The sequence below is a fragment of the Augochlora pura genome, chromosome 3 (assembly GCF_028453695.1).
Source record: "Augochlora pura isolate Apur16 chromosome 3, APUR_v2.2.1, whole genome shotgun sequence".
NCBI classification, from domain to species: Eukaryota; Metazoa; Arthropoda; class Insecta; order Hymenoptera; family Halictidae; genus Augochlora; species Augochlora pura.
In genome coordinates this window covers 17052549-17077994 of record NC_135774.1, presented here as the reverse complement: position 1 = coordinate 17077994, position 25446 = coordinate 17052549, and the positions used below count along the sequence as shown (strand labels likewise).

Genomic DNA, 25446 nt, shown 5'->3' with positions numbered 1-25446 from the left:
GGTATAAAAATGACTATGGTAATGAAATAACATGTTACCTGAAATGATATTTCAAATAATGTAATTTAAAATGTGTCCTGGTTTGGTTATAATATTAGAATTAAATTACACTGAAATTACTGTTTTATTTTAAATTTTATTACTAACATTTATATACTTGATTTCACCAATTAGCTGCATTTGACGATGTTGACATTTCTTCGGGGCAAGCATATTCCTCAAGAACAGTTAGTTGGTCAAACAGTGGTAATCGGTTAGACTGTTGGAACGTGTTAAATTATGTGGCATGTAATAATAAACAATAAATACTAGTTTCCTTGTGCAGTTAAAAAACGCGTAATAAATAATGAATTCGAATGAAATCCTGTTTTATAGGTTGCACAGATTGCTTCAGGAGCAGTGATTCAGGGGCACAAGTTATTGCCAACTGCCCCAAGAGAACATGTCCTATTGAGAACTTGATTGTTGTGCAGAGAAAAGCAATCAATGCGCGGACCTGTATATTTTCAAGATTGATGAGTTTCTTGTTGAACTATGATTCTTGAATCTGAACTCGGCGCTGTTCGAACCACTGCCAAGAGAACGCAACAACGAAACGTTTTTGCTAAGATCGTGTACCACTAATTTTATACATTCATGAAAAAATAAGTGAACGCATTTAAAGAGTTTAGAAATACTGTTGCATTATTTTGAATTTATTGAAATTATTAACGAAATATGCAGATTCTGTAATAGGGAAAAGTAGACAGTTTTTATATTTTGCATAAAAGTTCACAAGTTCGAATCAGTTATTTTGCATAAAACTTTGCATCCACCATTTCAAAAAGGTACTGTTAAAAAGTTGCGCAGTTTGGTACGTTCGATACAGTTTTAATTTTTGACGAATTCCACGAATTAACAAGTTTTAAAACTTAATAAGTTTTTGTAAAAATGAAGTAAAAATGTTATAAGTGCCTTATAAGTTATTTGTTATCCCTGGGAAATATATCAGAAGACGAGGAATAGATTTATCGATTGAAAATTACGATTTCATTGAATTTAGATTACCAGCCTTCAGATGCGCTACTCTGACAACGAAATTGACAAAGATTTATGCGCAGGTTTGAGATGAATTCGAAGTAATCGTTACTCTGACAGATGAGACTTCCACGAGGCAAGAGCCTGCAGTTTGTTATCCAGTAATTCAATTTCTCTTACCACATTTTTGTTTATTGGTAAAAGTGGTCTCATCAGAACTGATTCCAATGTTTCGGATGAATAACGCGGCGCAATCACGAGGGACTGATAAAACTTTGTACTTTCAATCTTCGTTACCTAGATTCTCGCGTTTCATTGCGTTATTAATACCAAGAATATTTAACCAGAAACATTTGTAGATATTAAGAGAAATTCCACGTTTCTGTCACGAATTCAACACTATTCTTCTGTCTAAAGCGATGCACACAAAGTGCACAGATTTCGTTATGACTCCGCAGAATGTAACGTACCAGAAGCACGAGCAACGAAGAATTTAGTACAATGACTATCATATTTCATTTTTAATTAAAGAATGTTGCATTTCACTTTAACATGTGTGCATAAATACTCGTATGCGCAACACTGCGCGAGATAATGAAATGGAAACACGAAACTGAGCGATATGGCTAATCAAAATGACTGCTGCGATGTTTATAATGTACGCGAAAATAAATTCTGGATTGCCGTATAACGTGGGAGAACAGTTTTCAACAAAATTAGGAAGTGGTATAAACATTTTCGAAACGAAACTCCTTCGGTTGATTCGAATAGGCTGTTACCGGGTTCGATCTTATACGATATAAAAGCGAAACGAATTTCCACGCTACGGTCGACCTCCATTTTAACGCTATAGAAGAACGAATTGATGTCTGATGAAACCCTCGAAAATTGTAAAAAGCTCGTCAGATACGTATAATAGAAACGATGATGACTTCTGTCTCGTTCACTGGAGGCAACAGCACAACACGCGAATAATGCTAACCTAATTTGCTTCGCTCATCGATAATCGCGTAGATTAATGTTAAATCAATATACGGTATTCCATAAAGGATATCGGCGCTGAATGCCGGAATTTACGTGATTTTCTTTTATAGAGAAAGTCGCCGATAATTAAAAGAAACAATTGAGTCGTAGTGGACAGAACGACTACCCATTCGTACTTGTCCATTACTTTTTCCGTGCTCCAATTTAATTAAGTTTCGTCAGTCCGACGACGACGACAATAAAACGTGACTTTTCGACAAATGAATTTAGAGAAATTGATCTCGCGTGTCGCTGATTCGAGACCATTTTTAGGTTCATTGCCCCTTTAATTATCTTTAATATACAAATTCCAAGACAATCATTCCGGTATAAATATTCCAATATAAAATGGATCGCGTATATTTGTCGCAGAAATGTAAGAACTGTAAAAAAGGAGAGAAATCTTAGCATAATATACTATGACGCATTAATACAGAATTTCCAGTGATTGATAAATTTCATATAAAAATGTTCTTTGTCAATAAAATTAGAACCGTTAAAATTAAATATATAAAATTATCGATACATTTAATTTTATTTCTCTATGTTCGATATGTCGGATATTAAAACATTTTACGCGATTGTAATACTCTAACTCCCACAAGTTGTATTTGAAAATATAAATAATATATTCATAGTCACTTTACTATACCGGTGAACTGGGAACATGCGGTGTAAATTTACAAAGACCTTGTATCTCCCTTGTAAAATAATATACTTGAGGGATAGAGTTTGAATTGCAAATTGTGTCAAGTGGAGAGGCTGAATTGTAGCTATTTTATTCAACTTGTCTTGTATGTACGATTTGCTACATTGTGTACCGTTCATAGCGCAGGAAGTATGAAAGCGGTATGGAGAACTGATGTCAAAGTTGATTTTAAATGTTATTTTATTAATAAGACAATAATGTTTACGACAGTAACAATTCTCTGTTTTCTGTCATATAAACGGGAAAGGCAATTTGGTTTTAAAAGTGAATCTATTCATTTTACTCAATCACATAATTCAATTCTTGCTTTCATTCGATAAGAGGCATATTAAATTCTTTCAATTTATAGCGATCGATCGCGATATTATAGTTTTCTGATGAGGAATTTATAGTCCCCTGGATGTTTTGCAGAGCGCGATGTTTTCCGGCGCTCGAGAATATTCTGTCATAGTCGGTGTATAAGGGTATTGTTATGCGGTGTCGGTACTCGATTCGCGATTTAGGATCACAGAGGAAGTTGGTGTAAGGTACGAAGCTTCTAACGAGACTCTGGAGTACAAGTTCCTCGAGAAGAATAAAAACACAAGAATTCGACTTATGTTTTCCAGGGTAGTCTGGCTTGATTCTGGAGGGATTAGTTACTTCTTCCAAGTCCGAACTTCGAAACACTGTCGGTTTATTTGCTTGTCGAACTTCTTCATCCAGTTTAAAAGTATGTGTAGCTGATTCTATTTTCCCCTACTTTGAAAATGCATTGGTAGGTGAAAGTACCTATTACATGTTAATTGCTTCTTGTACGATAAACTAAAGTCCCGTTAAATTATAATGAATATACAATTACAAAGATATTCAATTTGTTTAATAATACAATTCTGTTTTGCGATATTTGTATATACTATATATTATACGTAATAAATATATATTTATACGACGACAATATGTAATGAATATTTAATAAATATTTGATTCTCTAATAACGATATTTAATAAATATATTTTTACGTAATAGCAATATTTAATAAATATATTTCTACGTAATAACGATATATAATGATGGTATGTTTATATATTAACGATACATAATAAATATTATTTATTTTTATTCACTCAGATTTCAAGGAACGATCTATTTGTTTCTATACGTTCATGGTAATGTGTCCTTTTATTATATAAATCACCGTGCAAAGAATTCTGTTGTTCCAACTCCATTTTTCGATCGAATTAATTTGAATTTCTGCTCGTTTGTCACGATTTCTAATTACCATAAAGTTTTGTCAATATTGATGCTATAATTACGATTTCGAATTTAGTTCGTGTTCCGCACTGTTTGATTAACAACATCGAGTAGCTGAATTATAATACGTTATGTTATAAGAACGCTTTAACAACAACGATCACCGCAATAATTTTATCAGGTTTCTTTTAACTGCTCGTTAAAAAAAAATCAACGATCGATTCCTCCGTATTATTATTTTTTTTAAATAAGTCTTTAATGTCTTATAATTAAAAATTCGATATTTACATGGACTGTAATTCCATTATCTTAGAAAATAACTCTCTTGTTTCAGTATTACATAATAAATGAAAAATAATAAATAATTGTAATGCGACGTGTACACCTTTCGTAAAAGTATAAATTATTATAACTACTTTTCATATCGGAAAATAAAATGTAGAACCGAAATTCTTTGTTCCTGAAGCAGATGCGTCCTCCGACGGGACCAGATTAGAGTCGAACTCGAAGATCAACATTTGATCCCTCTTTGTTATCGTGACGTTTTCTGGAATCGATCGGACGGAGCACTGACAGTAGTATCGGAATTTTAATCGGTTCTCGAATTGTCGGGAAATTGCGCCATAGGCATTTTGATTAAAATTCACTTTGTGGTTTATGTTCACATCTGAATTTCGATTTACGCGTATCTTCATATTCAGATGTTTATTTGGGCTCGCGTGGACGTGGGATGCGATCCACGCCGCTGAATGCAAGGATGCATATCTGAGGATATTGATAAGTATTAGGTCACGGGGCATGTTCTTGCCAACCCATACTTTCGTAATCACGGATATATGTGAATATTTTGAAATAAATTTTTTAGCTCTTTGAACAGTATTTTCAATCAAGCGATTTTATCAGAAAAATTTGTCATTTTTACAAAAATCATTGTCCACATGTATCAATACTTTTTATGTTTCATTAACAAATTTTTGTACGTTGTGTTATACTGAAACATTTCTCTATACATTATTCGTATGATTGTCAATTCTAGGCATAATCACTCAATTAAATGTTATTCGTCGAATTAACTTTCTAAATAATTTTATTCACTTTTGACTTGTGGTTATATGTGTTCTGATTTTATAGCTTATATTAACTAAACTGAACGTGACAAGTAACATTTTCACTTATTGATCACCTAATATTTAAGACACTTGTGAAAATAACGTCGATATATCGATTTCCATTTGATATCGACGGTGAAGGTGATTTGATTGACACTGTGTTCCTTATTATTGACGTTGCACTTGTCACTTTCAACCCTACAGTCCATCGCAAAAACATGGAACGCCAATTTAATTTTCCTAATAATATACGATAAGTAATACAATTGTAAGTAATACATTTCTTCAAATTCCTTTTATATTTTAGAACTTAAGCAATCCAACTACGAGCTTTCAGTCTAAGTTTTGCATAGTTTAAATTTGTTGATGAATGAAATTACTCATATTTCTTTGTATTTTAGAACAAAATTAAATGAATCATAATAATTTAGGTACAGTAATTTGTTCCAATTTTAAACGTAAAGAGAATCTGAAAAATTTAATTAGTATTTCTCGATACATCATGGTACTTGAATTATTCTAAGGGTATGCCATCCTTTTGTTTCAGACTGTATTATGACCGATATGTTTCGGTAGCTTATCTACTTCCTGCGGAAACAGTCGGAACCCCTACTTTCACATAGGACTGACGTAAACGATGATTATACAGACAATGCATACTCTTGACCGAGATATTAATAATTCAAGTACATCTCTATTCAACCATCGGCAGAATTCATTCGGACGACAACATAAAATTTCATTTTTACACATGGACCGCTCGGAAGTCAAAAAATCTTGAAACTGAGATAAATGAGAATTTTATAAATTATCTGTTCAAGTAAGTAACAATGCCACTAATAATGTAAAGCACAATTTTTATTACAATTATATACAAAAAATAATTAATATAAATATTCAATTATTTTACTTAATTTTATTATTCTTATTTTCATTTTCTTTATGATTCTTTTCATATTGTTTCGTTATTGTATACCCAATATAAGTGCTGCTATTTGTTGTTCATTTATAGAGAACTCTACTGTATTAATTTATCGTTATCCTTATTATATAAATATGTTTTCAAAAATTCTTTAATGCAAAGCCGAGGCATTAAAATGTCAGCGAGATGCATAAACAATCGCAAGTATGACCGTAAAGAGGAACGTTGCTAAGCTATAACAGAGGTATAACAATGGAATCTCGAGTGTAATCTTCGTTTGCAGTTTGAGATTTTATTGTCAAAAACCTTACTATTGTTAAGCCGTGCTGAAGAATGCTCATCATCCGTTTCACTGCTGCAATCAATGCTGATCTTTTTCTCTGCCGCTGCTGCCGGAGATGCAATATTCTTTGCGAATGCTGATACTAATTAAACCGGGTTTCCTTTCACAGGATGTAAATTCGCGTTTTAGAAATGCTATAAATGAATCGCTTATTAAGTTTCCAGTAACTAAAGAAGATAAATCAACGGGATTATGGGAGGAAGCGCGCCATGGTGCACGAGTTTAAATGCGCATTTCGTGATGTAACAGAAGCGTACTCCATAAAGTTCATGGACACGTAATTTCTATACGACTTCACGCGCACTTGATCTTTGATCTTTGTCGTTGTTTAAAACGTTTCCAATCTTCCTGTGACATTTGCAGAGGTTTTCACGATGTAAATTTTACGGTAACGTACAATATCCGAGATTAATCTAGAATATATTAGGTCCTTGAATAAGTTGTCGCTGTTTCTCAAAAGACAGTATTAGTAGTATGTACTCCGTGCATGGAATTTCTAATAGTGACTCGTCGGCTAGAAAGTACTGTGTATGTTACCTTAATTTTCAGTGTATGATTGTTCACTATAGTGTCAACCACGTGTTTGTTTATTGGTTTTGAAGATGTCTACTTTTGTGCCGAATAAAATGGTTTTGCTGGGAATTTTATTGCAATACTTTATTCAAAAGAAATCTGCATCTAAAGCACACAGAATTCTTGTTGAGACTTACGGCGACAATGCTCTGTTGGATACGACATGCAGATACTGGTTTTGACGCTTCAAAAATAATAATCTTGAACTTGAGGATAAGAAACGTTCTGGCGCACCGACAAAGTTTAAAGACGAAGAATTAGAGGAATTGCTTGATGGAGACCTATGTCAGACGCTAGCAGAGTTTGGAAAAATATTACAAGTAGATGCGTCAACAGTTTCAAAACGTTTAAAAGGGTTAGGAATGATGCAGAAGCGGGAACATTGGGTGCCGTATGAATTGGAGCCGAGAGACGTTGAACGGTGTTTTCTGATGTCTGAACTACTGCTTGAACAACAGAAAAGAAAAGGTTTTTTGCACTGTACTGTCACTGGTGATGAAAAGTGGATTCATTACGATAATCCATGCGTAAAATATCGTGGGTAAGCCTGGCCATGTATCAACATCGTCTGCAAAACCAAATATCCATGGTTCGAAGCTTCTTCTCTGCATTTGGTGGGATCAGAAGGGTGTAATTTATTATGAGCTGCTCAAACCATATGAAACTATTACAGGAGATCGCTATCGACTTCAATTGAGGCGTTTGAGTCGAGCTCTAAAAGAAAAAAAGGCCGCTATACGGACAGAGACACGACAAAGTCATTTTCTTACACGACACCGCTCGGCCACATGTTGCAAAACCTGTGAAAACTTACTTGGAGAGGTTTAAATGGGAAGTTCTACCCCACCCGCTGTATTCACCAGACATAGCTCCTTCCGATTATCACCTATTCCGATCGACGGCACATGGCCTAGCTGAGCAGTGCTTCCATTCTTACGAAGAAACTAAAAAATGGATCGATTCATGGATTGTCTCAAAAGACGAATTGTTTTTCCGACGCGGAATTCTTTTACTCCCAGAAAGATGGGAGGAAGTGGTCTCTAGTAATGGGCAATACTTTGAGTGAACTGATTTTGAACGTTATATTTTAAATAAAGCTTTTATTTTAGGAAAAAAAACAGCGAGAACTTATTCAAGGTCCTAATAATATAAGATTGATGTAGAATTTACGAGACTAATGGAGAATCTACAAGACTGGCGTAAAATATAGTGCAAGATTAATGTCGGGTCTAGGAGACTAATGGAGAATCTACAAGACTAATGCAGAATGTAATACTATCCACAAATTTGCAGCAGATCACTGATTAGAGTACGGATAGTTGGTTCGATTATCGAGAAAGGTTTTTGAAACGATGCTTTCGATTACTACTCGAGACAAGCTTAAAACTTTTCCAGTTATCCAACACAATCTACGGTACTATGAAAATATTAAAGGAAAAGTTGTATTAGTTGTATAATTACGTAACAAAATAAGTGAAAATCGGCATATGAAAGAGATCACCTATAACTGAAAAACTCTCGTAAGTTTCCATGAAAAATGATTTTCGTACTCCATTACGTTCCGTCATGATGAAAGTGGCGTACTATGGCGCGAGCTATTTTTTCGATCCAGGATGCAGTTGTTCATATTTCAGTTACACCTAGTACATAATTTTGTCGAAATTCTGTTTTACAGCTTTGGATAACAAACTCGTCTTTCATCTTTTCGAAATAGAAGATGATATTTCTTTCGGTTCATGGAAAAGGTAAATTAACCATTTTCCAGCATCTTTATTAAGGAAATAAAGAGTGTCTAGGCTCGGTAGAAATTACGTCAGGTGATACAAGTTTATTGATCGCGTCTATTAATATTTTTATATTTTTATATATAATATATTATTATATATAACATTTTTATATACATATCAATTATAACAATTGATTTTCGATTGTTTACTAATGGCTATAATTTATATGACACAGACGAACTTGTATCGCGTAGCTCAATATTCTAATGGCCCCAAAATCTTTTAATTTGTCAATAAAATTGTTGACCTACCCTTGATACGACTCGAAATAAGAATCGTGTATATTAGAAAGATGGAATAATGGTTCGATTTCTTATTTAACATTTAATATCGCTGTAATATAGGAGTTTGAGGATTATTTTCTAGCTGGGACTTAAGCACTGCATTTCTAGACGACTTCGATCGTTCGTGTGGACCATTCGTCTGTATTTTATGACGCAAAAAGGGGCGGAACACTTTAGTATATCTGCTAATGATTGCCGACTCATAATTCTCTTCCATCGATTAAGCAATTGAATTCTGTTCCACATTAGCGTGTGCATTTCAATTTACGCCATTACACATTTACGAATCCACGGCAACGTTTGCATCCATTTCGAGATTTTCAATCACGTTTTCGTTCTTCCCAAAATATTCGATAACTTCAATTTCATTCAATTTCTTTCCATCAACTTTAATATTTCAAGATGTCAATAGATTTAATCTTACTTACCTATTAATCCTTTGCCCTTGACGCCAGTTTATTCCTAAATCCAATAGAATAACTAAAATATAAAATAAATCATAAAAGTTTGCAAAACGAGATTACAGAACGAATAATATAATCAATACAGATTTTATAAATAAACATTTTGGAGTTTAAAGTATCATAGTTATCGGTAGGCTTTCTATATAACCTGATAAAGAACACCAGAGTGCAAAAGATCAAACGTTCAATCCGATTATTTTTTAAACACTCTTTAATATTTTATAACATAGTAAATATATTGGTATCGTCGATACATAATTTCTGAAAATCGTCGAAACGCAATTGATTATAAAATGTTGCATTTAATAGGAACGAGACTGAACAGTTTCGCGCGTCAGTTTCAGTTTTCACATTCGAAATTGTTTTTCGCGTAAACCCGACGAAGCGAGCGGTGGTCACCGTTTCGAAAAATCGCGACACGGAAACTAGTTGTTTCGGTAATTGACAGATGTAAAGGAGATAGATAATAGCGCGCACTTCGTCCCTACCGTTTCTGTTTCGCTGGCGCAAGATTTATGACAGAATGCGACCCGAATTTCGCTTTGTTGGTTGTCGCGCACGCGGAAGTTTGCTCGAGAGGATTGGTCACCCGTCAGCGGCTGCGGGCAAACCAGTGTTAATTCAGAGCCAAGAAATGCTTTAGTTTCCCAGATATAAGTGTTTCGCAAACCTTCAGGGAAATTTTTTCTTCTAGGGCCTTTCGCCCGTTACACGCTGCTTGAGCTGACACACGGATATAAACGCCGAGTGCATAGTCTGGTTTATGAAGAAGGGAAAGAAACAATGAAAAGCAGAGCTATTGTACTTCTTTGACCTCTTAACTTTTTCAAACGGTGACCAACGTCTTTTGTTTTTACCATTTCTTTATCCCCGGTAGAGATTTTATGGCACTTTAACAGCTAGAAAAATCGACTCTTTCGTTATTTATATTCATGTTTTAAGTGTAAAGAGTGTTATGGCACATTTCGGAATTCGAAGTTTGGTAATCTCATTTTATGAAAAAGAAATGTCATCTTAAAATTTGTTTCACGTTTTTTCTCGAAACTACGACTTTCAACTTGGTCTTCACGAAATCTCCGAAACCATGCATCCAATTTACTTGAAATTTTATGCAGATTTTCCACATAAAGTATTCGAGAACGTAGCGTACTTTAAAAATATTGATATAATATGAGTGTCATATGTGCAAATCGGATTAATACAAAGATTATTTTAAATATGTTTGGTTTCTTTATTATATATTTTTTTTAATTATGAAGATCATGTTTCTGGATACTGTTGGAGATTGTTCTAAGAATTTTACGCCGATACTTCAAAGACAGCTGCCATTAAACAAAGTGTAAAAATTAATTAAAGAAATGAGAGGATCCGTAGATTACATGTTAAAATTAAGGAATCGAAAAAATCATAAATTCCTTTTCAGTCTAAAAATGTGAAACTCAATTTGGTCAACCTTTTACGTATAAATAATTTGTTTTCAAAGTATACTGTGCGTGTTTCATAATATTTGGAAATAAATTTTACGCGAAAATTGTCCCCTGTTTGTAGGAGATTACGAGAAACAGGTCTACATGCTTCCAGTCCGAAAAATCGAGAAATACGCAAAGTACAGAAGCTTTCGTTCGACAGTCGCGTCGCCGTGCACTCGAGCATTCGCGAATTTCAATTCGGTGGCTCATCTCGTTCCTGTGAATATTTTCGGATTTTCAATGCTCGTAAAAATCCTTCCTTCTCGAAAATTTCAAACGACATTTTTGGCTCGCGTTCACGCAGTCTGGACGATATTTCTCGGCTCGCTAGTAAAATTTCGTTTGTTACGCATAATCGAGTCAGGATAAGTCGATTAACGCGATGATTCACGCAGGCCGTTTATTCCAAAAGTATGAGCGAAATCAAATTTCAGTTAGCAAATTGAAAAGCTTTCAATATTTTCGATTTATTCTAAGCGTATCTGTTAAAACGGATGAGACAAAAACGTGCGATTCATTATCGTTATTAATTTATGATAGATTTTTAAGATGAAATGATATTATGATAAATCTTTAGTAGAGGCTCAAATAAAAATTTTTAATTGGAATAGATTTTGAATAGAAGTTCGAATAAAAATGCTAAATGACAATAGATTTTTCGTATTAAAATATTAAATTATAACGGATTTTTGGTAGAAATTTTAAAAACGTTTTGCTACGGTACAAATTACTATGAAATGAGGGAGTAAAGGAAACGTAGATGCTATAGTTCCCGAAAATAGATGGCCGACCTCCGTTCATATCTGTGCAATGTTACAGTTGAACAATATTTCTTCGATATTGTCGTGTAACGCCTGAGATCAGGAACTCGATTGCAGACACTATGAACGAGATTGTACTACAGATTAATTAACTGGAGGCTCAACCCTCTCTTCCTTTAGTAGGTCACTATTAGATTGTAGCTCCCTGTACGTATTGGTGTAGCATTCTAAGAATCAACAAACCAATGAAATCAATCGTTTAAGATAAATCGATAAATAGCCCAAGGGATTTTATACGAAATAAGAATCGTCCGAGCTAAAATTTTAAGGAACGAGAGTCAAATGACATTGTCTTTCCTTTTTTAATCATTTTAATACACATATAGTCACATAGAACTACCATTTCTCCACTATGAATACATATTTATATGAAATATCTATAAAATCCACAGTTTACGAATAATAATAAAATATAATAAATATGTATGTAATATATAATATAATAAATAAGGATTGCAAATTAACTGTAAGATAGACGTTACGAAGCTACTATTGATACTAATGATGCGAAGCACAATTTTTATTATAAGATGTTGAACAAATAAACTTAATCAGAATGAAACTAAAACAATAACGACAATGTTTGTTTAGAAAAAAATCAATTCCTTCTCGACAATTTTGTTTAATCACTCCGTGATTGATCGTAAGTGCTGTTATTTATTGCTTATTTATGAAGAAATCGACTATATGGATTTACTGACAAAAAGATCCTACGATAAAGATGTTTTTGCCCTGCGAAACTAATTTTCAAAGAAAATTGGAACTACACGAATTGGTTTCTGAAATAGGTTATGTGTTTTATTCCCAGCTCTGTTTTCACGCAATTAACCGGGGCTTCCGCACATATGTTATTTTCACCAGGATCTAAAACGGTGCTTGTGCCAATTTCCTCCTTTTGCTAACATTTCATTGATTTCCGATCGATAGATGCGAGGAGTAGCCGGATTCTTAAAGCGGAGAGCCTTAAACCTCCCTTCGGTGCATCTTGATCCAAAGATGTTCCCCTTTCCGATTCCTAATTGCTAATTCAGCGCCGGTGATAATGGATGCGATTAAACACGAACTCTGATCGCGCAGACATTGATCTTCGTTTTCGTATAATTACGCGTCCGCCAGCTGGCAGATCGTCCGCAGGAAACGTTGTCTTCGTTTACAGAAAATTGAATTCTCCCGATCGTGGTTTCCTCTCAATAAGTGAAACTTACTGATCAATAATACATAACACTGTCGGATTCGACTCGTGCGTCGAGAAACTGTCGAGCGGTACTCCTCCGATTGCCTTTTACCTTTTTCCACAATTCGTGTTGCTTATTTTAAGAATCGAGCAACTCTTTCATCGTAGTCGGCCTCTTTCTTTTTCATTTACGCTGGCAACCTCTCACGGGATTATTAAAATATTATAACCTTTTAGATCGCGATGAAGATCACGATGAATAATGAAAATAATCATGCTGTAGATAATCGTAACTTTTGGAGCTTAATATATATATTTTTAGAATAGTTTCTTATCAAAAGGTGCGTTGCAAACATTTTAAAAGCAGCCTTAAAAATTTGCTCTCTAAGTGAGCAAAGTTCTTTCACTTTTTAATATGTTAAACATTTCATGAAGCTATTTTACCAGCAATTCTATAACAAATTACAAGAGTAATATAACATATTATAAAAATATATAATATATTATAATTATAAGAATAAGTATTATGAGAATAAGTATTGTGAGAATTAGTATTATAAGAATAAACATGGTGCTAATTATGATGTATTCGTTGTTGCTCCAGTAGGGATAAGCGAATTCAATGCTGGAGTTTAGAGAGAATTGATTGGAGGTCGAGGGGATTGATTCCATTACGATGTAAATTGGAAAATAATAATCTTTGAGACCCAAAAAGGAGGCACGGAAAGAGGTGTCTTGGCCATTCTAAGAGTTCGTTCCAATTGATTTTGTAGAGAACGTGCTAAAGCGATATAGGACTATTATTCTATCATCTTCGTTTCCAATTTGCGGGTCAGAAGATTGTTACAGAGACTCAGATCAGGTGAACGCTGCGGGTAACCAAACTGTAAACCACCTTTTGGGGCTAAAACTAGCGTGTATATCGGTGACTGCTGCATCTAAACCTAGATCGCTTATTGTACTTTCCGTTGTACTTGATAGCGTGCATTTCTCTCGATCGTTTCCGCAGATATTTACCTAATATGCAGAATAACGCGTTTAAATTGATCTGTCCAGAATTATTTGTCAATCCACATTTTCTACCTTTCCTTCAATTTATTTCGTTGTGTAGGGAATTTTATGCATTTATATTCTGATATTATCTTATATTATATTTATATTTTTATATTATATATAAAAATATAGCATTAGAAGAAATTTGAGAATATTTTTACGTTATGTACAAATTATTCAAATTATTAAAAGAGGAAAGATATTTTCATTTAACTTACGTTTCTTGTAATTAACGTAAACAATTTTATGTAACAAGTATGCATCGTATGTTGGGAAGTGCAAAGCACTCGACAACGGAGAATGCTTCCACGTAAGAATAAATTGGAGACGAATAAGGAAATATCCAATACGCGAGGGCATGTCCAAGAAAATGGATCACTCGTCGAGCACACATAAAGTTGAATACGGTTTGCATACTGTTACATGTCTATATCGTATACACCTTTTTACGGGTTATGTAAGTTAGAAATATCTTTTCTTCTTATCAATTTATACGAACTTAAGACGAAGATGTAAATTACCGTAAACATTTCTTAAAAAAAGTTATACACTAATAGAATTGAAATTTAGTGTATTATATTATATAATAATATAATATATATTATTATATACATACTTTACACTAATACAGTGTATATTAGTAGTATGATTATCTGTGGAAGATATTAACTTGCACAACAAAGCTCTTATACTCCCAAAATGACTAACAAGTGTTGCTTTATAAAAACTATATTTTTCCCCATTTTTATCACGATATGTGCTTGAATGAAAGAATATGTCAAATAAATAATTTTCTATAAAAGTGCTTTTATAATTTCAACAATTTCAACAGAAGAAATCTGAGACATTTCGTTTGTTAATGTTATACTCATTTTAAAGTTATGTTCTATGTATATGTATATGTATACTAATATTACATTTTTTCTTTTTCAAATTGTTGAAATTTTAAGGACACGACGATAGAAAATTAGTAAACACATTTCTTATTCGAGTAAATGCTATGATAAAAATGTTGAAAAGTTAAAGTATACTCAGAGTCTTGTCGTTCATATAAAGCAACAAGCGTTATTCATTTTTGGAGCTTAGTAAATCAGTGTTAAAATTTAGCACTAAATTAATATCCAATAAACTGTTCCCGAAATACTTGTTTTTATCATTACGAACTGAAGAAGGTGTTTAGGTGATAACGATTAGTTTTCTTCAACAAACTCTAGGATTCGAGGGAAACCTAGAAACTGGATAATCCAGGGACTTAATTAGTTCTAGCCCCGAGTTTAGAGACCCGGTAAAAAGAGGAGTTTGTGCTAGCGGCGTGTTCGAAAGTGCTTGTTCTTTGGAACGACTTTCCACGTACACAAGGGCGAAAAGTTGTTTAGAGAAATTGCGGGTGTCGCGACTTCTCAATCGCCTTTGCCCCGCTGAAGGTCTGAAACTCGATTTATCCGTGGAACAATTGTTGCCGGGATTGCGTCTGACCGTCTATCAGTCGCATGTGGTGGGAGCGAACGCTTGGCTGCACTTTAATGAGCTCGAACGTACTTTGCCGAGAGGCGAGCTTCTTTTTGAATGAGGGCCGGCTGGAAAGGGGGGCAAGCCAAACCAATTATTCAGTTGATCTACCAACCGTTAATGCGACCTGTTGGAGTCCGCGTTATCTCGGCAGAGAACTCATTTTTCATTTTCCGTATGAATTTGTGTATAAATTGTTACGGGGAAAACAATTCTTGCCTGCCGTGTACCGCCGGCGAAAGTAAGAAAACTGATTCTGCAGCGTTAAACACAGCTTCCTCATCCGTTTACCGTATTTGCTGGCTCATGGTTCGTTCTTTTCTTCACCGACTGGAACGTAATCGCCTTGCCCTGTTTCGACGGTAAATGCAACGTTTGAGCACAATGAGGTTGATTTCTATGAACATCTACATTTCACATTGTTGTTGATTATGTTGTGGCCTGAAGGCTCTATTATTAGGTTCGTAAGAAATTAATGTCGGTTTTTGAACTTCCGAACTTTGACGCATGTTTTGGGATAACAATTCACTTTATTCTGTTTACCTTCCTATGTCATCTTACAATGCAGATGTCGTGCTGCATGCTGACAGGTATGCTTTTGTTTGTACTGTTAATTTGTGGTCACTTCAAGTTATTAACTTCGCAATGGATACCAAGCAAGTTCGTGTAATATTCTTATATCAATATAAACTGGGTCATAACGCTGCAACTGTGACTCGTAATATGAACAGTGCATTTGGAGAAGATACCGTAAATAAGACCACGGTACAGCGTTGGTTCAAAAAATGTCGATGATCGATCAAAAGATGGTCGTGGACGCCCTTCTCTCGTCGACAATGACCAACTGAAGGCACTAGTTGAAGCTGATCCACGAACAACGGTTCGATAACTTGCAGAGGAGTTATATGTAACCCATCCAACAGTTATCGACCACCTGAGACAGCTAGGAAAGTCAAAGAAGCTCGACAAATGTTTGCCGCATGAATTAAGCGTAGACATAAAGAATCGTCGTTCGACCACACGTTGCACAATTAACCCTTTCGATACGAGCACTCTGTCCGCCATGACACTCTCGCTGTACGAGGCCCCGCGCCGAAAATTGCCGCCGCACATGACGAGTCTTCCTTTATAAGAAAATATTTCCTAAGCGTTAAAGAAAAACTGTGCTTAATAAAACGACATTTTTTAACAAAAATGTTGCTTGTAACTTAAGAGATATTCAGAGGTACTTATATAAAATATTAAGATTTATTTATATAAAATTCTGTTATTTATACCGGTCATCGCATATATCCGGCACTCGTACCGAAAGGGTTAACGCTACAAAAGTTGAATGAATTGGAATATGAAATACTGCCCCATCCAGCATATTCCCCGGATCTGTCGCCAACTGATTACCACTTCTTCGAACATCTCGACCAGTACTTGCAAGGGAATATATTTACCAATCAAGCTGCTGCTGAATGTGCGTTCGAAGAATTTATCAATTCCAGAACAACAGAATTTTACGCTACTGGAATTAATAAACTGTCAATTTATTGGCAAAAATGTGAAGTTTCTAATGGATCTTATTTTGATTAAAAAAACTTATTCCGATTTGTGATATGTCGATTTAAAGATGTAGTTTGGAAACCGACATTATTATCCTACCAACCTAATACTAGAATGCAGATCTGTAGCATGTTTATGACACGCCGATTTTGTATTATACATATAAAATTATATTTATATGTACATAAATATTTTTACTTTATATCTATATTTACGTAAATATTATTATTTTATATTTACATAAAAAAAGAGCTTATTTACAATTGCATCATCTATTTAGTCCGAAGTCGTTCTTACAGCATTTGGTGCTGTATCTACTGATTTATATATCGCTAGAATTTTCTTAGTTTCTTATTCTTTTCGCGTATGACTGCCCTCACAGGATATATTTCATACTGTATCACCAAACTATCCTTTAATATACGACGTTACTCACATTTTCTATCATGATGGGCGTAGAATATTTCGGGTAGATTGCTTTCGTTACATTATCTACAGAAAGCTTTGGAAGAGTAATGGTCCATGAACTCATAGGTATTAGACATTTTATCTATTAAATAAAGCTAAATATTTTGCGGAAATTTATATGAGCGATCAATTCAAAGGTAATTTTTTCAAATAGTTATACGAATTTACAGTTGTGTTGCTAAATCTATAGAGAGCCTGAATTTAAAATAGTTTAATTACCATAAAAAAAATCGTCACTTCGTATATGACAGTTTTAGTTTTACAGAAAATAATATAACCAAATACGAAATGCATAAAGTAATAAATAGCTAATTTTTATATTGAATATTAAAATTAAATTTTCTACGCTTCTACTCCGTGAAAGTGAAAAATCAATTTCTATTTTACCATATTAATTATAAAATTATTTTCTACTCGTAAATCGAAAAAGAATAGGAAAAGTGCGCTACTATTACGTGGTATACATTCTTCAAAACAGCAGCGTTGTTTAGCCAATTATATTTCAGTTTACAGCGTAAGCTTTCCACTACACCATCTCACATTCTTAAATATGTTTATACTTATGCATAGCACGACTACAAAATATAGAAGAGCGACTAGAAATTTTGCAGCGGAATTCTGGAAGCCGGGATCCTGCTGCAAGTTCGATAACGCACATTATCATTTATCGGAAGTGTCAGAGGCATGCGAGTACGACGCAGCATTCGCGTTCTTCCTTACAACCCGTTGGAGCATAATTCTTCGATATATTGCAGTTTCGAACCATTCAAAGATATTGTTCGGTACGATAGTGTTGCTCGCAAAACGGTTTCATGATCGAGGTAATATACCCGCCCACGTTGCATGAATAGTCACATTTCTTAGTACGATTGTCCGACATCTTCGGGAAATTGGAATCTTCAAAACTTTCTTATTATACATTTTTACCGAATTGAAAACGAATATAGTTATTTCTGGTACCATAAATATCATTTAAAATCGTCAAATTACTTTTCGAAATTTTTTTAATGAAATCTCAAGTGACAATAGAAAAGACATGTTTTAACACTTTAATGACCGGGTTATTCGACTGTAAACATTTCTCTTATTTTAAAATAATTAGCATCAAACAATATGTATATTATTTATTCTATTTATTTTATTTTTATTTTATTTAGTTAATTAATTGTGAAAGGGATCTAATATTTAAAAAATGATATAATATTATTGGAGCTTGCTGCAGCTTGATGTTAAATTTTAGTTTCTATTTTTATTTTATTTATTTTGTTAATCGTGAAAGGTATGTAATATTTAAAAAATTATACAATAATATTAAAACTTACGGTAGTATAACCGGACACTTTTATCTCAATAATAGGTAACAAATTATTTGAAAATAAGGACAATTTTAATTATTAAAAATATTTTTCTGGAAAAACTAGATTACATAACAAAGTCTTATGCAGTAAAAATGTAAAATATCTTCATAAATGATTGCTCCAGATTTGTCAGAAAAAGTTTGAACCAAATCAATGACCGAACGATCGCGACTTTTCTCTGTTAGCCTAAAATATTCGAAGCGCTTCTGTGGGAATTTATTCAGTAGACTGATTGATTTCTACGTCTTTTATGGTAAAAGTCAATCAAAGTTTCGAAAAACATTTTAAAGAAATGTTTGTGCGAATGCAGCTCGTCGATTCTTCCGTTGATTCGATCAACGAGTGAAAGCTGCAATTAGTAAAGTTGACTCTGTGCGACATACTTTCGTCGAACAGTATTTGGCGAGAAAAAGGAGCTCGCCGGCAAGAGATTGTGTTCCTTTATCGGTCAATGTGAATTGTGTTGAACACGAGAGATTGTCCGGCACGTACATATCTAAACGTCATCGTTGACCAGCGGAGAAAACTGGAATACCGTGCTTGAAATCGCGCGATCTTCATCTCTTGTTTTGTGTCCAGGCTAAAGCGTTATTTATTCTTCAGCGGTGAATTGTCAAGGTAGCATTTTCGCGTGTGTGCCGTCGAGGTCAGGTAACCGTGTACACAGCCGGCTTACGGCCGTATAGCTTTTTGCACTGTGGTTTGCATTTCATCGCTTTTACCCTCTGTTTTCCGACCTTTTTATGTCTGTGATCCGCGGCGGATAGTATTTGGCCGAATAACTGGGTAATAAGTGGCATTTAATCGGCTTAAATCCAGCTACTTGCTTTCAACGATTATTAAGTTCTAAGCTGTAATCCGTTATTAGTCAAGTTTCTGTAAACTTGAACTTTATATACCTTCAAGTACTGTTACATCATTATCGGATGTAATACAGAGTGAATTCGTCAATCGTTCATTTAATGGAAGACTGGTGTAATAGTTGTTTTAATAATAAAATATTTGTTTTAAAGAAATCAACCATTAGATGTAATTAATAATTATTGTATATATAAAAATTAAACAAATTTGTGTGCTTTAATCTATACTGCATTTTGTATAATGCCTCATTCCTTTAGTACAGATATATTTTATAGAATTTTTGTCATAAATCATATGTTTTTAGCACATTAAATATATACGTTTGCGTGTACCATTTACGGTACACGTGGCTTGCAGATCAAGTTAAATGTCTACCATACATGGAACGCGTGGCACGGAACGTGTTAATAGTTAGCTACAAGAGGAAGGAATATGACTGCTATTACGAGTCCTGTGTACAACGACGTCTTGCTATTTCTACTACAATTTGTATTTGAATTAAGAAATTTATTCTTAATTATTATTCGTTAATTTCGTATTTAATTTCAACATTACTACATTAAACTCTAAATGTTACTAACGTATGTTGCTTCGCAAGAATGACCAGACTGAACTTATTTTCCCTGTTTTGAACGTAATTTGTGCTTACATGAAGAAAATCATTCAGTCATTTTCTACGCATGATTCTTTATAATTTCAACGTTGATGTTACAATACAAAATATGAATCCGATTGTTTCAACTAGCACGATAAATTTAGTATTAAAAATGCTAAAAGGAACTCGTCTCGCTGTGCAAGTAGTTTTAAAACATATTCAATGTTGTAAAAATAACAACTAATTAAAAAAGCAATTCTGAATACGCTATCGGAAAAATGATCTTTTCCACGTGTACAAACAAATATTATCCTCAATACCGAAATCTGATTTACTGAGAACGTCAACGTCGCAACGTCCGATTCGCTTAGGAGCAAACGCGACCACTAGAGACATCGAACGCGGGCTTACCTGTCGATAGAAATCGCCATTAATGTGAAGACGCTGGCACATATAGTGAGCACTGCAACGAACTGGCAGATCTTGCAATAGAGCGTGCCAAAAGGCCAGTGGCTGTTCAACATGTAGATATAATTGAACGTGACGTTCAGGGTGGATACCATAGCGTCCGCGATACTGAGGTTCACCAGAAAATAATTGGTCACGGTGCGCATTCGCTTATGCGCCAGAACAATCCAAATCACGATTAGATTGCCGCCGGTGGCAACGGTAATCATACAGGCGAACAGCAACGTCCAGATCATTTGCCTCCACCATGGCAGCTTAAATTGATTCCTCAACTCCAGATCCGTAACATTGGTGGTATTGTAATAAGTGTAATTGTCCATCCACAATGTGCTGTTCCAAGGGTCGGGCGTGGTGTCCATAAAGACGTCGAGAGCCTGCATCGCTTCCATTACTTCGCCAATGGTTTCAACAATTTCGAAGAACGCGTCAATTTTCACTTCACGTGTATTATTTGATACCTCTATATTCCGTGGGTTACTTAAAGCGCGCACTCCGCGACAACAAAGATCCTATGTACATAGTCTCTACAGTTTTACTATCCGAACAGAAATTTATTATGCGTTCGTTTAAACGGTTTCGAGATTCTGTATAATTTATTTTAGCGTTCTTTTTATCTTATACTTTAGAACCACGATTCGTTTATTTCTCTCGTTCTCATTAAAAGCGAATTTCATTGACTATTTCGTGGCTTCATTAGACCGTTATGATTTAATGGCCGCCTCAGTGTTTCGGGGATGATCCGGTTACTACTTCTACAACGGCGCAGACAGAATAGTCGACGTTTACCCTCTTGTCATGTCTTGTCGCCCCTAACGTCTTTCTTCCGGTCGCTTAATCGAAAACCAATTAGGCCTATACAGACACTTTTTCTCTTCTACAAATTACTCTTCCGAATTCTCGAGAATCGTTCCGATATACATCCTTCTTCGATCGACCCTAGCTCGGAACTCGATAACATCAATCATTCGTAACAGCAGACCGACGAACAACGTTCCAGGGACAACTTCTGCCGCGACAAAAACAACACCTTTCCCGTTGTTCTGCCCGCCCCTAAGACCCCGAGTTCCATGGATAATTACGCCCGGAAAAGTTCCGCCGGTATTGTCGAAGAAATCCTCGCCGGAATTCGCAGTAAGTTAAAGTCGACTTCCTTTCCCTTGTCCGATCGGCGAACATCTCGATCCAGCGCAGGTATCTTCCCTATATCTCGGTCTGTCCCTTTGTTCCTGTCTATCACGGCTGAGAATACGTAGGAGATCGTTGCGCTGATGAGCACCAAGGCGGAGAGCTGTAGCCCCGTGACGGGCTTCTGTTCTATCCCGTTTCGGCTCGTCTTTTTCTCCGCTCTGTCCCTCGTACTATCCCGCTGTCCCTTTTTTAGCCTTCGCCAGGGGCTAGCACTTTGCGTCAGTTTTCATTCCTCCCGCGTCCCGCCGTCCACCCAGGATGTTAATGCACATTCCTCCCGCGTTTTCTTGCCCCGTCGAGAACGATAATCTCATCGACTACGGTGTCCCCTCAAGTCCTTAATCAAAGAAACTAAGTCCGCCGCTTAACAGACGGCTGTTCTCGTGCGCCGCTGCTCCTCCATGAGATACACTTTGTGCTTCGCTCGGTGTAACTGCTCCGAGAAATTCGAGGAACTTCCCATTGACTTCGGGCCGCGCATAGAGCTAACAGGTTTTAAAGAAAGCCCCCCCCCGTAGGAATTCGCGGATCACACCGCGTGTTCCACAATGTTCTCCGGCAAGTTCGCGAAACTTCGTGCTTCCGAGCGGGTAACTTCGGGAACCGCCGCTGTCGCTGATCGAGCCGAGAATGTCGAACGTTGCAGCATCTTTCCGATGATGAATCCCGGTTGATTGATCACCGCTAGTGCCGTGGCTGATCGAGATCACATGTCAATAGTAATACGAAAATTGCTGGCCGATGAAAGACGCCTTCTCGGTGATAATTTCGTTCTGGTTGCCCGGTGTGCCAACGACACTCAGAAAATTATTTTCAGGTATTCATCGCTCGGAACGAGGACAAGGATGCCTCTGGCCGTAGCCACGGTCGTTTCCACGATGCTTCCGACAATCCTCATCGGAATCGGCGCCCCAGAATCGCGCCCGGATACTTTTTCCTTTCGTTCGGGCGAACTATACCGCCGCTAACGTTCCGTCACGTTTGCAATTTCTACGGAAACGTTCTGCGGTCCGCTAGAACGGGGCAGCTCTGAAACAGAAATTACGAAAAATGGTTAGCGTCTAATGTCTAGGAAGCCGTTGATAGGCGGATATCAGACTCGCCCGTGGAAACGAATTTTGGCAAGATTTTCGCTTGCTTGAAGAAAATCCAAGATTTTATTGTATCCGGGATTACCCAGCTTCTCGTTTACCGAAAATTTTTATTCGACATGGTTTGGTGAGTTGTGACATTCGTATTAAATTAAGCTTAGTGATAAATATATAATTGACTTATTTTTTTAACTCTAGATTTACAGGTCACGAATTTTCTATTTACGGTTATTCAAGTTGTAAAGACACATTTATGAGCTATTTAATCAATATATGTGTTACTACGGCAAGTAATAAAATAACTCCTGTTAAAAATCAGAATAATTGTCTTATTGATATTTTTACAAACTATTATATTGTAAAATAGTTGCTCTTAATGCTTCGTAAATCCTCCGTAAATGATTGAAGCACTGCTCTAAAAGTTTTAAGTTATTTACTTATGGCTAATAAGCTTACCGCGTGCGAAATAGAAATTGTTATGTTAAGTTAAGTTAGTTATGTGGACCATAAATTATATAAAAACGTTTTCCCTCTTTTAATCATTCTAACAAGTTAAAATTAATATCCTTTATTAATATAACATTTAAATAAATGCATAAAACTTGCAATCTATTAATATTGTTTAGATATTGACAATGTGTAGGTAGTTTTCAAACTAAAAGATTACTGCGACTTAATATCATTTACTTTGCAAGATTTTCTCGAATATCATTTGCAGATTAAAAACGCAAATTCTTTCATTTAAATTCGGAAGGAGTACAGCGGTAGCTAACAAGTGGTGCTAAGCACTTAAAAATCACCGTGAGAAGCTTACTAACGAATATCGTGAACCAGGAGAACTTTAAATAGTTACTTAAATTTGCAAACCTAAAATTTCTGCTGCCTCTGAAGCTGTAGTGCTTTCGGTTCATGCAAAAATAATGAGAACGTGAAAGTTATTTCAATGCCATTAATTATTAGCAATTTTGTAATATTCTAAGTATTACTAGATGCCAGTAATTTAAAAATACCTTCAGTATTATTAAATATTAGTGATATAGAAATATCAATAATACTGAGTATCAGTAATTTTAAAATATCTTTAGTATTATTAAATAACAGCAATTTCTTCTTATTATATACAATACTATAATTCGTAAATATCCATACCATAATATCAACTGTCTTTAACAGCAACCCTTCATTTCGATTAAAAATTTTTCGATTGCAGCAATTTCATAGAATAGAAAAAATATTATGTTTATCGTATGCTTTCCTCGAATGCTCTAAGATTAATGACAAGAGATTAGAACTTTGCTTCAATTTTAAAGAACAAGATAACATCCATACTCAATAAATTATTACTAAAAATGTCGATTGCAAGTTAAATTCGCCAAAATACAGTGAGGGGTTAATAATTATATTTCAAATAGACCCTCGATGAAACCTAACTGGAATCTAACTCTGTCCATTTTAAAATTAGCTAGCAAAAATCATAAATAAATTCAATATTACACACTCAAAAGATTTAATATATTCGGTAAAGCGAATCGCGCGCAATTAGTCCAAGTGAATTAAGAACCTCTAGAATATGTATAGTAAACTATTAAGCACTTCTAAATAACATTAACTTTACTACATTCAGCACACGTGGAACCACCCCAGATAAGTGAAACAAACGAGCGAGGAGCAATTATCACGTGCATCGGTTTAGTGCACTGTCGGATGCCACCGAAGTCGCGGAACAATACTGTCATAAACAATGACCCCTGAGAGACATCGTTAATGATCGGTACGGTCTGTTCTCGGAATCGCTCCCTTAATCAAGTCGGACTGCCCTGCGCCGAATTCAGTTCCTTGAGATAAAACAATCACCGTCGTTTTCCACTTACTAGATATAGTACAGTCGATCGATTAACACGATTAATTGGACCGTTTATTTTGAAAGTGGTTTAAGTCCATTTTTTCTTGTTTCGAGAAAATTAAAGGTTAACATATCTAGTCATTAAAAAATTTAGGTAAATTATGTGAAGTCTGGCAATGTTTCTACTGTTTTATTAATATGTAATTTGTTTATATAAATCTGTTTTAACTTACACCACTATTAAAATTAGACCATTGTAAAAATCGTTTTATTTCAATTTAGAGAAATCAAATATCACTTTAAAATATACTTCATATTAATCCAGTTTTGTTTACAAGTAATGTCACGACATAAAATAGAAGTCGTATTTTTAATTGTAGACGATATAATTACATTGTTAAAATTACAAGGTACTGATAGTATTTAATAATCCTCTGCATGGGGCACTGTTTCGAAATATGCATGATGCACCGGAGGTATATAAGGTAATAACTGCTTGATGTCTTTATATTTTACATAAGTAATAGGCCTA

At 35.1% G+C, this 25446-nt stretch overlaps 1 protein-coding gene across 3 annotated transcripts in view; it reads right to left on the bottom strand.

Moving 5' to 3' along the window:
* Nucleotides 1-25446, bottom strand: part of LOC144478911 (tachykinin-like peptides receptor 99D) — a 131164-nt gene that overhangs the window by 34882 nt on the left and 70836 nt on the right. For all 3 annotated transcript variants that reach the window (XM_078197284.1, XM_078197285.1, XM_078197283.1), the window contains exon 2: nt 20736-23009. In XM_078197284.1, the coding sequence (XP_078053410.1) occupies nt 20736-21181 (446 nt within the window). In that variant the 5' untranslated portion in view covers nt 21182-23009. The remainder of the gene's footprint in view (nt 1-20735; nt 23010-25446) is intronic.